At 37.0% G+C, this 14357-nt stretch overlaps 1 protein-coding gene across 3 annotated transcripts in view; it reads left to right on the top strand.

Annotated features, from left to right (window-relative positions):
• Nucleotides 1–14357, top strand: part of PLA2G4A (phospholipase A2 group IVA) — a 166758-nt gene that overhangs the window by 43722 nt on the left and 108679 nt on the right. For 2 of the 3 annotated variants that reach the window (XM_043569009.1, XM_043569011.1), the window contains one exon: nt 873–954. In XM_043569009.1, the coding sequence (XP_043424944.1) occupies nt 873–954 (82 nt within the window). Of the gene's footprint in view, nt 1–528; nt 752–872; nt 955–14357 lie in introns of those variants that run through there. The other variant, XM_043569010.1, reaches the window with a different exon arrangement.

Here is a 14357-nt window from a genome sequence, read left to right as displayed (position 1 = left end):
TTTTTCAGTATTACCAGTATCTTACCTTTTTAAAATCAGTTATGGACTTTTTAAAGTGTTAAGCAAGTCTGTTTAAAGTCAGGAAAGATAGGAGTAGCTTATAAGTGTGTGCTTCTTCTAAGATGAAATGTGCTTGAGCTTCAGATAAAGATTTTGTAATCTTTCCAGTTGCTCAGAGAACTTAGTGAATTTCTGCTTCCTTACTCTGTTTTGGTTGATAGAGTTGTTTAGTGACTACTTTCAAGTTAGGTGAAGTATTTAATGATCTTCAACCAGTTATTATTTATTATGTGCATACAAGCTATTGGGCTAATAGAAAATTTTAACATCGTTACATATGGTTTATAACAAATGCATTAAAATTAACATAAGTAGTTTTCCGGTCATTGCCTTGGATCCAAAAGATTTTTAAAACTGCTCTGGAAATGTCTTGCCAAAGAAAACTTTCATTGAACAGTAACAATAAAAGCAAACAAATCTGAATAATGCAAACATCTTGCTCTGACTTTGCCTCTCTAAGCCAGGGCTTCCTCATCATTCAGTACAAAGCCTGATTGTCTTCCTAGAAGGCTTGCAGTCCTGATTTACATTTTCCCTCAAGCTTGGTAAACCTGACAGCAGAAAAGTTCCAGCAGTCAAGTTGTAGTGACATTTTTTAAAGCATGATCTAAACTTCTCAATAATTCTGTGGTGGGAGAGAGGAGAGAGAGAATCGAATAAGGAGCAGCCCTGGGATCAAAGGATGTTTCTGGTATGAATGTTACTTCCCTTCACCCTGAATGTTTTTAACCAGTCTCAAGGAAACAACGAGCATAGTTTGCTTGGATCCTATCTTGGAAGCTAATTTGTAATTTACTATTATTTGTTTCCAGGTGGAGCACCAGTATTCCCACAAGTTCACAGTAGTGGTGTTACGTGCCACCAAAGTGACAAAGGGGGCCTTCGGTGACATGCGTAAGTGTCCTTATTTGCTTTTCTGTTGAAAATGCATAACCTAGTTGCTCCAGCCCTCTGACAAGCCAGGGGCTCTCTCTCTTTCAGATGTGGTTATCTTTGTCTAGATCTTTGAATGATAACTTTTCCAACAGTGCTCTGGTGCTCTGCTTTCTGTTGGAATAGTGTTTTGTCTTGACTTTACATTAATTGAGAGTACTTGGAGTCAGAAAAAATGACTGTCTTATGACATCCAGATTTTTAGAATTAAAATAAATTCTATTTAATTCTATTTTGAAAAGAGTGCTGAGTGAAGACTTTGAACAAGCTGCCCCTGAGGCATTGTGCCTATAGGATTAAAAAAATGCAGTTTCTCTAGTTCTTATGCCCGTAAATGTGTTTATTATGTGTGAAAATAGCTAAAGAGACTGGTGTAGCACAGCTTCCAACAACGTGAACCGCAGCCTGAGGATAATGTTGAATGAACTTGCTGGCGGTATCCTTTCCCCATGCTTGGAAAAAGCCATTTTCCGAGTTCATCTCACCGCTCAAAAGGCTGGGGGTTATGGGGGTAGAAATACAAAGAAAGATGGATAAGGATTATGATGATGAATTTGGTAAAGTTTTAGATGATTGCTAAAATATGGGAACAGGCGATTTACCTCTGAGAATGGGATTTGGAGAAAGAATGGAGATTATAGTTTGTCAAGCTGGGAAGCAGGCAGGGAAGGCTGCCTTGCCCAGTGATGTTGAGGAAGAAAATCTTGGCGAGTAGAGTGAGAAGTCCCAGGCTGAGCAAGTAGAGTTTTTGAAAGCGAGAGAACAGAGTGCTTATGAGGAACTAGAAGAGATCCAGTGTTGTTAGAGAATAGACAGCAAAGGGGAAGGGGGACCAACACTAATATAACAAAGGCTGAGGTTGAGATTTCATCAGAAATACAATGGGAAAAATTTGATGGCATTTTTGTCATAAATCACAAATTGAATTTTCATTCTAAAAAATGTTTGTTCTGGGGACGCCTGGGTGGCTCAGAGGCTTAAGCGTCCAACTCTTATTTTCAGCTCAGGTCATGATCTCACAGTTTCATGAGTTCAAGCCCTGCATTGGGCTCTGCACTGACAACGTGAAGCCTGCTTGGGATTCTCTCTCTCTCCCTTTCTCTCTGCTCCTTCCCTGCTCATGTGTTGTCTCTGTCTCTCTCAAGATAAATAAATAAACTTAAAAACATTTTTTTAAATGTCTGTTCTGGCCATATTGTGTTAAATATATTGGAAGCAAATGTGGGGTATATTTTATATTTTTAAGAATAAAAAATATGATAACGGATGCAAGAATAAAAATTAGCTGCTTGAAATCATGCTGAAAATGGGCCAGTAGAGAAAAGTTAAATACTATGGGGAAAAAAAGTGAGCTCAGTGCCCAAGCCCTCAGCAAATGAAAAGAGAGGTGTCCAGGAAGTGGACAGGACACCTGCGTGGCTCAGTCAGTTGACTGTTCGACTCTTGGTTTCAGCTCAGGTCATGATCTCACAGTTTTGTGAGTTCAGGCCCCTGCATCAGGCTCTGCACTGCTTACTTGGGATTCTGTCTCCCTCTCATGCTCTCTGCCGCGCCCCCACTCACACTGTCTCTATCTCTCTCAAATAAATAAACTTTTTAAAAAAATATTTTTTTTAAAAGTCAGAAGTAAAATGGGAAACAATGTAGAATCTAATGGCAAAAGTTTTAGATGAGCAGTAGTTTTCATGAGAGATGAGAGTACAAGGATAATTTCTTTCACTCTCATCTGGACCAGGGATTTATACTCTAAATTGTATCTTATACTTCAATCCAACCCATTTAACCATTCCTTGGTCACTGTTCTTCTGAAGTTATTCTTATTTTGCTTTTTGAAATTCTCTGCATTTTCATCATCTAAATGAGAGTTCCCTGGAAAAAAGAGCCACGTCAGAAACCCTTTTTAAAAACTGGTATATCCCCCATGACCTTGAGAAAAGGCACAGGCTTTAAAATTCAAGAGGTCGATTGTTAGATAAGCTCTCCTTAATTCCCTTGAAGCCTAGGTCAGTAACTTGCCAGGCATGCAAGTTACTAACCTAATTTGACTTTTAAAAAATATAGTTATGTCTTATACAAAGCAGCAACAATGCTTTCTTATAGCGCTGAACTCTGTCATTCAGGTACAACAGGTGTTACTGTGGTTAAGACGAGCCCACACAGCAGTTCAAACTCTATACTCTGTGAGTCACCTTCAGCTGGTATGGATCTGATTTTCTAGCTACTTCCCCCAGAGGCACAGGTATTTGGGCTATCGTTATTTATTAGGATTAAGCCAGGGGAGATAGTGGTGTAGCAGGTGTCATTTTAAACCTATGTGAGTTGACATTAATAACAATACTTATATATAAACATGAGATATTAACTCATGAAACAGGGAACAGGTTCATTTTGGATCCTCACAGTGTACACAACACAGTTTAGACCCTTGGTCTCTAGAAGCTTCCTTTTGAAAATGAAGGACCCATGGAAGGAATAGCCACTGGAGATTAATCACTATAGGGGAAAGGACAGTGTCATGACATTCTGGTGAACTTTTTATTCAGCATTTGTATTTTGATTTTGTTTCATTTGAGTTGTTACATAATTTCTTGGAGGAGGGGCAATTGTTGCTAACCCTTTATATCACCTTAATGAGTTTATAGAAAGTCAGGATAAGAAGAAGTCAGGATAAGAAGAAGAAAGTCAGGATAAGAAGAGATAAGAAGGAAGAATAAGAGAAAGTCTTAGAGAAACAAATTCAGTGAGAAGGTTAGCATAAAAAAGTGAAGGGTTGCAATACATCGCCAAGCACCTTATTTCTGAGAAGTTGTAGGAGATTATTACAGTGAGAAAAGGTATTGGCATTAGCTGTCACTTTCCTAAGAGGAGTTTTGATGATATTGTGTGGTGAGCTTGATCAATACAAATTACCAAGTAAACTGAATTTGGATTCTTTGTATATAGAATCTCTCTCAATATAGACAAAGATAAAACTACAAAAAATGCCCTAAGATTTGTGAAGACTATGATAGCAGAAACCTACACCCTCTTCTGTTGTTGATATTGTCTGCGTTTATTTGAGAAGGCAAATTTCCATAAAATTTTACATGTTGATAAAGAAGAATGACAGATTACTACTGGGTTTTTTGGTTTTGCCTGAGTATGTGGGGGCTTTCTCAAGGGTGCCACAAAAAAAATCAAATGGTTGATTCCTGATAAAATGCCTATATCTGCCTTTTTCTTTTTTCTTTCTTTTTTTTTTTGAGATAATACTAAGATTATATCTATTTTTTATTTTGTCCCTTGATAAATCATCTTTTTCTAATTATCTCCATTTAAAAATATCATGTAATGTTGTCAAAACATCATAATAAAATTAGCAGCACCCCATGAGCTGTCTTTTGAGGGGTCAGAGTTGACATTTTAATCATAACATCTCACTCATTTCGTTGTTTTTACCTAAGGGCCTGGGCCAGCCAAGAGCAGGACAGCCCCTTCCCGGACCTGGTTGCTAATCTCATTGTGCGAAAATGTATCATTTATGCCTGTATCCCAGTGCCCACCCTTCCATGCATTCTTATTCTCACATCATATGAAGAGGTTGTTTGAAGTTCATAATTGCAACTGACTCACCATAGTCTTAGTTTTAAAATAAGTAGTTTGCCTTAATTTTGGCAATATTAATATACCTCTCACTTTTAAAGCTATAGTATAATATATATATATAATATATATGCAGTACATATATATATGTAAGCATATTTATATATGTATGTATGTATATATATATGTACATATATATATGTAAGCATATATATATGTAAGCTTGCATATATGCAAGCATAATTCATTCTGGAAACATGCTTGTAATCCAAAGCACTTGTATATCGAAGCGAATTTCAAGAACCATTGGTTCCGTTGTGATCGATCATGTGATGTTCGGCATCACGTACTCCTCGTATTGCAAGACATAGCTCTTTATCAAGTTAAAATGTACTTATGTTTGCTCATCCTGTGGAACCCTCACAGAACAAGTTACTCACAGTCCAAGGTTTTATGGTATATTAAATATAACGTGTAGTCATGAGTATGTCAACACTGCAGCAGGTGCATGTGTTGGATGGGTATATATTAAACTCTGTGTTTTTTATTGTTCCTTTCCTCTTCTAACAGAGCTTACACATTTGCAGAATGACTACAGTGACGATAAAATTTCAGTCGGTAATAGAGTTTTCTTTGTGCATGTGTGAAGTGAAACACACAGCCCTGGCCACAAACCTGATTTTAAAACCAAATGAAATGGCTGGCACAAATGTTTTAGCTACCTCCCTGAGTTTCTGCTCCTTTTCATGTTGGGGAAAACACAGATCAAATGTGATAATGGAGGCTAGTCTCAGACTTCACAACTGGATAGGGTCATGTTTCAGTCCCTAAGATGAAGTCAGAAAATGGATATGATAGTGTTTTTGAAACAATAAAATACTATACCAGTATTAGATATTTTTAATATCCTAATTATGCAAATATACTAATGATTCTTGTCTGGTCTCAACAGACACCGAACTCTTTCTCTTTACAGAATGATTGTCACCAACGTTAGGGTTTCCAAAGACGGTTGTAGGATTGCAGATAGATCTACTTTCCTTAAGTATTCAGGAGAACACAGAGCTTAATTCCAACCTTTAAACTTTAAGAAAAAAATAAATATATTTGGGAGAATTATGAGCTCATTATGTTGAAACCAATTTTAATAAGATTGTATGGCTTCTATCTTAAGGTACTCTTTTTGGGTTTTCTTAAGAACCTCAAGCTTTTATTTGCATAAAGTCTGTGTCTGTGGGTAAATGATGTTTTATTGTAGATAAACTCACAGCAAGATCTAAATCAAGTTCCTGATTTTTAAACAGCTGTGCCATTTGCAGGTCCAAGGCTGACTTAATCTCCCCAAGTAGTGCTTTTCAAACATTAATGTCCAAGTGAGTCACCCACGGTTCTTGTTGAAAGTGTGGATTCTGATTCAGTAAGTCTGGGAAAGGTTTCCCTCTTTCCTCCAGTCTTGTTCTCCCCAGCAGCAGCTCAATCCCCTCACCTCTAGGACCATCCAGAGGATTTAGCCTCTTCAAAGGACATGACCTGCAATGCATAGTGTTAATAATTCCCTGGGAAAGGAGCCTAGAACTCAACCTTCCTATTTGTAAGTGTTAGCCTGAGAGGCAGAGTGTTGGGTGCGTACGTAGAGGAACGTTATCTATTTAATTTTTTTGAGAACCTTCAGCAGCAGCAAGAGCAATGTAGAAATTACTATAAAAATATATTATCTCTGGTAGACCTTCGTGAATATCACAGTGATCAAATCCCTAGGAAACAGGCCAAATATATTTATGAAAGAGTATGGTCTCCAGAGGCAAAACACTACTCTCTCATCCCATGTTGTTGGGAAAGTTTCCTCTGTCTTCTTTTTTCACCATAGAGATGTTATGAGAATTCAATGCATTAACTAATGTGAAGTACTCATATGCCTGACACATAGTAAGACCTCAATGATATTATCTATTATTGTTAAAATTATTTCAGATACTAACATAAGAAGACATTTCTTTCTTTCTTTCTTTCTTTCTTTCTTTCTTTCTTTCTTTCTTTCTTTCTTTCTTTCTTTCTTTCTCTCTTTCTTTTTTAAGATTTATTTATTTGTAAGAGAGAGAGTGCAAGCAGAGAAGGGGCAGAGGGAGAGGGGGACAGAGGATCCAAAGCGGGCTCTGCACTGACAGCAGCGAGCTCGATGGCAGGGCTCGAGCTCATGAACCCCGTGAGATCATGACCGGAGCCCAAGTCAGACACACAACCAACTGAGCCACCCAGGTGCCCCAAGAAGACATTTATTTCTTAAATATAATCTTTGTGTGAGCTAAAGAATATTCTTTTGGGATTGTCCATGCACTGGGATAATTTTTCAGTTTTTCACCTTGGAGACAAATTTCCATTGTGAGTTTCTGTGTTGAGCAAATTAACGGATCCTTCTTTTTTTCAGCTTAGAAGAAATAAATGGTAGAATGGCACTTCCGTTGTCTTCTCTGATGCCCTTGGGCACAGTTCACTCCTGTGCACCTCTGCCAGCTGTCCAGACTTCTGTTTAACACTTGTCACATAGGCGTCTAACCATGTGTTTATAAAACTGTGGCCTGTATCTTATGTTTTAGAAAATAGGTGTTTAACCTTGAGACTGGCAAAGTAGCAGTAAATTCTCAGAATTTTGGATGAAGGAATAGACAAATCATATTTGTAAATATGTGTAATTATACCTTTCTTCTTGGGTGGTGCCTTCTTTTTACCTCACTAAAGAGAGAAGTTTAAAAATAATTTCATACTCCATTTTTTTGTAGATTATAAATATCTGTTATTTCTATCCATAGCTATCTAGAATTTTCCTGGGTTTCAAGGTACATATATTTTATAACACCTTTGCATTAATATAATAAACCTTTTCTTGGATTAATTATGGGGTTTCAAATATATATGTATATAAATAAATGGAACTGCTATTGGCCAAATATGTGTATTTTTTATGGAATCAAACATTTCCCTAGGCTTTAGCCCTTAAGTTATGATGAATGAGTTTCGGTTTACTAATATTTTTGGAATGTTTTTGAGTATCCACCCAAGATTTAAAAAATTCTGTGTATAACGAAACAATTTCCCAGTGGCCTCTTTATGGAAGATAATTTCAAGATGAATAAAGTGTTCCAGAACATGCCTATCTCTCATCTCTTATCTTGTATTTTCTACAAAGTTGAGAAATAGGTTGTGTTAGGAAAGAACTACTGTTCTTCATTCATTTAACTCATGTAGTTTATTAAACGGTCAAATGGTTTTAGGAGGACAGTTAGTCGTTTTTTTCTCTATTTAAATGTCATTAGATCTCTGTGCGTGTGTGACTCGTATGTATATATTTGTGTTTAGGTCTGATGAGTACTGTAAATACTGTTCTATATATTTTGATAATATCAGTTGATCCTTGGGTAGATTTTCACCACATTTATTCAATAAGATTAACAGCATCTTCCAGTTGTATATTTGGTAGCAATGCTTTTGTGAGATAAGGAAAGCAGATTCCTATCAAAATGAAGAGTACGTCACCGGTACTTGTAGGGACATAATCCACATGTTCTCTCCTTTTTTTCAAGACTTTCAGTGATAGAACCTCCTTAATTTAGTTTTTTATCACATATGTCTTGTACTTGAACTTCTTTGTCTTAAAATACTTTCATATTTTTCACAAAAATACTTCAACACGTTAATGTTCTACATGTTAAATATTTCAGCATGTTAATGTTTAACGAAGGGAAATCTTCATTCTAAAAACTTTTTAAAAACTGAGTGATATGCAGGCTTCTTTTCTTATGCTAAGTAAATTCTCTTTGCCAAAAATCATACATCACCACTTCTGTATTGAAAATGTGTGATTAATATCTCATGGAGTAAAATTTAAAAAATAGTTAAATGTTTCTTAAGTTTCCTCAGAAAAGTATGCTCTTAAACTTTTTATGTCAAAGAGAATAATTCTGCTGCTCTAAAAGTTTGAGCATGTATGTGAAAACATTTATCATGTATGCTATTTTAGTATATTTTAATATTTTAAAATATTTCTTAAAAATAAAAATTCTATGACATAGAGATTGAAGTTAAGTTAAGTTAAGTTAAACTCAGCCAAGGGATAGTCTGGGAGTTTTGTAAATTTCACTGACTCCTCATAAGTACTTTTCCGTTCTTACTCCCCATGATGCATCAATATATTTTTTATGAAATATTTTAGATAAAATTCTAGACAAATTTATTTTCAGTTGATATACAAGGTGAATCCAAATCTGCAGTTGCAAAATGAAATAACAGTTTGAAAATTTTAACTTTGGAGAACAAATGTTAAAAGAAATAGAACCCAGTGTTTTTTCCAGCAAGTCTCCATTATTCTTTTTTTAATTTTTATTTATTTTTGAGAGAGAGAGAGTGAGAAAATTGGGGAGCAGCAGAGAGGGAGACACAGAATCTGAAGCAGGCTCCGGGCTCTGAGCTGTCAGCACAGAGCCTGACGCAGGGCTCAAGCCCATGAGCCATGAGATCATGAAAAAGTAAGATGCTTTGACTGAGCCACCCAGGCGCCCCAAGCAAGGCTCCATTATTAATGTCCTCATCAATAAATGTTGAGCATCTGCTATCTTGAGAAATACAAAAAAAATAAACATAATACGTGTGGTAGATAACTTTATTCAGTGCCTATTTCATACCAGAGAGGAAGCATGGCTTAGAGATTGGAGCAAGGACTCTGGAACTGGCTTGCTTGAATTCAAATCTCCCTTCTATTTATTAACTCCATGATTTTGGGTAAGTTACTTAGCTTTCCTAAGCCTCAATTTCCTCAGTGGTTACATGGGGGTAACAATTATACCTTCCTCATAGGTTTTTTTTTTAGAAGAATTAAATAAGATTATGAAGCATTTAGAAAGGGGCTTGATGCATAGTATACACACATAGTATACACACATAAATAAGCAAAACTATTAAGTGGAGTTCATAGAACTTAACATACTGCGTTTATTCATTTTAGTAACCCTAGAAGATATATGCTGTTTTTATTTTAATTTTACAGATACACAATTTTTTAAAAAGATATTAAGTAAATGTTCCCAAATCACACAGCTGTTAGGTTTTATGGCTAGAACTTAAATCTCTCTCGCTCTGATGTTTACTTGTACAGTAGCTTTGCCTCTGAGCTTCGTATGGCCTAGATGATAAGATGAAACAGATGTGAATAAGTCTGGAAAACCAACCCAAGAAGATATGCCCTCAGTAATTGTGTGTTTAGGCTGTACGATGTTACTGATTTTGAAAAGTGCTGGCAATAAACTTCCCAGAAGACTTCACAGCTAGAATGGAGACGGATTTTATAACTTCAGTAGAATTTTAATTTGTTATTATTAAATACTTTTGATACTTCAGTTTAGAAAAAAATCATAAAAGGTCTTAAACATCGGGCTGGCATGGTATGTCTACGGGCATGGTATGTCTATTATTTAAGGAATCTGGCTATTTTTTAATGGTTTATGCTAGTGAATAAATGTCAGGTAGCAAGGATAATGCCTTGTTTGAGTATACTGACCCTAAACTGGGGGTCAGTTTTGCTGCACAGGGCACTTTGGGCAATATCTAGAGAGATTTTTAGTTGTCACAATTGGGGGATCCCTTCTGGCATGTAGTGTGTAGAGGCCAGGGACATCATCTCAGAGCAAAGAATTATCGGACCCAAAATACCAAGAGTGTCAAGGCTGAGAGTTCCTATTTTAATGAAAAATAAGAATTATTCTTGTATAGGGTAGAATGGACACATACAACTAAACCCATAGAACTAACATTAATAATATAAATAATGTGTTTTATAATAATATATAAGAATTTCTGGAGAATTACTCTTTCTCTCCTACCTAAACAGATGCCAAGAAACATTCTAAGTTCTAAATCTTTAAAAAATATTCCAAACATAGATGCTGATAACAAAGGTATTTTTGTTTCCTTCCAAGAAGTTATCATAGAGATTTAAGTAAAAAGGCAATGTAGGTAACAACGAAAATTTCAGTTCCGTTGTAGATTGGCCTTTAGCTTGCTTTGGGTTGTTTTGCATTTATCTCTCTCTGTTTTCTTGTGAATATCAACATTCTTTACAGTAAGTTATTTTTACTATATGCCAGATGGTAGACCACTTCACTAATGTACTAAGTCAATTGTTAGTTCAAACTGCACCCAGTCAGTTGTGCAGAGATGCTATTGGGCTTTCTTCCTGACATCCACTTGGCTGATGATACATTCTGACAGTTTCGTGTCCCTTTACAAAGGGACACACGTGCCCTGGGAAAGCGCTTTTGTAGATCTGAGGCTGTGAGAAAAAGGAAAATGAAAAAATAAGGAGAGTTCACACTGGAGACTCTATCTGATAAATGGATTTAAAAATGGTATTAATAAAACTGCTTTGTAATTTCAAATTGTTTTCAACATTTATTTATTTTTGAAAGAGTGAGAGCATGTGCGCATGCACACATCCAAGTTGGGGACGGGCAGAGAGAGGAAGACGGGATACAAAGCAGGCTCTGCACTGGGAGCCCAGAGCCCAGTGTGGGGCTCGAACTCGGAACCGTGAGATCATGACCTGAGCCGAAATCAAGAGTCAGCTAGCCACTTAACCGACTGAGTCACCCAGACGTCCCTAAAACTGCTTTGTAATTTCAAATAAGGATAAGGTATTCTGTGATTATTTGAGAACGTAGACAATGCTGCTGTTGTTGCAAGGGCTTTTCTCTTCTCTGTCCAATGTATCCAGAATCACTACCAAAGTTCTATTTTACTAAACTATATTGGATTCTTCACTAACTTTTCTAGCTTCTGTATTTCCAGCAGTTTTCAGGGACTGCCCTTCAGCATCTATAGCCATGACCATTCCAATTTTGAGCCTGTTCTGGAAGAAGCAGGGACTGCTATCTATAAACAAGTCCCTTGACACTCTACCCGATTCCTTGGAGGTATTAAGGATGGCCAGATGAGATTCAAAGGTTTATTATTATTATTATTATTACTGCATTTAGAACTTTAAAGGTTAAATGCAAATGCACTGGGAAGAAATGACTGGCATTGACTCATATTAAAATACAAATGAATGGGGTGGGACAAAGCTCCAGGAAGGTTGAGACATATTAGGCAAGAACAGAGAGAAGTTAAGAGTGGGGAGATTGCTGTGCCTAAAATAAAGGTCACCTTTTCTGCAGTATTGCTCAGGGCTAGCCCACTATCCATTACTTCGGTAATATTTATATATTCCTATAATGTTTCAGACTTGGTTTACAGTTTAGTAGAGGCAAAAATAGGTAAGGGTTAGTGTTGGATTATTTGAAAGAGCAAGGAATTTGGCTTTCAGAAAGCCTAGATTAAAATCCTATCTCTAAATAACCTTGCTCAACTTACTAAAAGTCTCTGAGTCTGTTTCCTCACCTTCATGATGGGAATAATAATATCTAACTCAGCAAGTTGAAGCTTTATGTGGAATTACATCTGTTTTATGCAGATGTATATAGATGAGGCCTCTGGGGAATATGATTTACAGTAGCCAATTTTACCTGATAAGAAAACAGAACTAGTTGCCTAGAGATGTATGAACAGGATAAGGAAAAAATACAGGTAACATCTCCTGCTCATCCTTTATGTGTACAGTATTTGGACCCTTGAATATTCTTAGGACAAGGACAACACCTTACTAGCATTTAGTTATCAGCTGAAATGCCAAAGGAAAGCATAATGGTGTGCACAAGCAAAACAGAAGTCGTGTTTTCTTACTCAGAACAAATGCTTCCACCATCAAGGTGACTGTGTGCATTGTTCAAAATGTTGGCTTCCAGAGATGCCACGTGGCCTACATGTTGACTTGTGGGGGTGATTCTGCAGCGTGTGATCGAGGACGGTCACTGACTGGAAAGAGAACCTGGGGTCCGGTCGGGGGCACCCTTGTGACCCTTCCTCACCACGCATAGGCCTGCCCTCAGAGTCAGTCAGTGAAAGACAAAAGTGTGTTTCCCAAAGACATCGTGGTGGTGGCTTTGTGAAGAGTGGTTGGAATGTGGGGGAAGCAAGCAGCTAGGAGATGATGTGAACAGCCCAGGTGAAAGGCACTGCTTAGTTGGACTGAGGTGGTGATATTTTGAGTGGGCTTGAGGAACCAGACGTGATAGCCACGTTAGAGGTGGACTAGGTGGGACTCGGAGGCAGATTGGAGACAGGAGCTGTGAGGAAAAGAGAATGACCCTCATGTGTCCAGCTCTGGGGCTGGAAGTGATGGTTCCGTGCAAGTAAGACATTGAAAGTCAGGAAAAATTAACAGGTTTTTGTTCATTTTGCTTTGTTTTTCTTTTGTCTTGCAGCTAAGGAAAGAAAGGTGGAAAGAGAATAAACTTGTTTTGTACATGTTGAGTGTGAGGTATTTTTCAAAGGCATTCAAGAAGAAGATTCAAAGTCTCAGAGTAGAGAGGGGCTCAGGAATGTAGATTAGGGAGAAAATCATATTTATGTGGAAACCAGAGCCAAGAAAGGATTCAAGGACTTCAAGAATTGATTCAGAATGGTTAAAGAAAGATGGAAGCCTTTAAAGATATATTACTTGGCAATAGGTTATATATGGACATGGAATCAAGAATCTCATATTTGTCCTCCTTGCAGCATTGAGGAAATGAATGTATCACGACTGCCATTTAAACCTTGAAGATGATCGGCTTTAAAGGATCTGAGATTAATCAAACTGCAGGCTTTGTGTGGGTCATGTGACCTGAGGGGTGCATATTGAGTGTGTTTTTTAAAGACAATATGAATAGTTGATAATTCTTTTATAAGTTGGTTTTGAATACATGAACATTAATTTTTTTAAGGGGTTCACTTTGTTTTGAAGGATTCTTTGAAGGATCTGTAACAGATGTGAAATGAAAGCCCACAATTTAGTGGTGAGCTGAGGGGGAAACTTAGGGCAAGATATACTGAGGGAACATTTACAGAGGTAGGTAGGAAATTGCAAATAATGATACCATTTATTTGCGTAAAGGGTACTGCATTGAGAAAAAAAAAATTCATCAAGTCTCCATGGAAGCTGTGATTGAGGCATGATTTTTGCCAGGAGCTGGGGGATGGGAGGCAGGAATAGAGAGATGGTGGTCAAAGGGAACAAACTGCCAGTTATAAGATGAATAAGTTCTGTGGATCTAATTACAACATGGTGATTGTAGTTAACAATACCATATGCTATATTTGGAAGTTGCTAAGAAAGTAGATCTTCAATGGTTTCACCACAAAAAGAAATGGTAATTGTGTGAGATGATAGAGGTGTTCACGAACCCTACTGTGATAATCATTTGGCAATATGTGTATCACATCATCATGTTGTACACCTTAAACTTACATAGTGTTATATGTCTAGTATAATTCAGTAAAGCTGAGGAAAAAAGTTACAATAGGGAGAATAACACTATGTCATAGAAAAGGTGGAGCATAATGGGTCGGAATTTTACAAGATGATGGGATTAGAAGCTGCAAGTATAGACTGCATTTATTTTTCTAAACTCTTTCATGAGGGTAGGAAAGATCTTGAGGAATTAGCAAAAATAATGAATTTATTTTATTTTTTTAAGTTTATTTCTTTATTTTTGAGAGAGATGGAGAGAATGTGAGGAGGGGAGGGGCAGAGAGAGAGGGAGAATCTCAAGCAGGCTCCCTACTATCAGCACAGAGCCCAATGTGGGGATCGAACTCATGAACCTTGAGATCATGACCTGAGCCAAAATCAAGAGTTGGTTGCTTAACTGACTGGG

This window comes from Prionailurus bengalensis, chromosome E4 (genome assembly GCF_016509475.1).
Source record: "Prionailurus bengalensis isolate Pbe53 chromosome E4, Fcat_Pben_1.1_paternal_pri, whole genome shotgun sequence".
Lineage (NCBI taxonomy): Eukaryota > Metazoa > Chordata > Mammalia > Carnivora > Felidae > Prionailurus > Prionailurus bengalensis.
The sequence above is the reverse complement of the archived record's forward strand: the minus strand, read 5'-3'. Positions and strand labels throughout refer to the sequence as shown.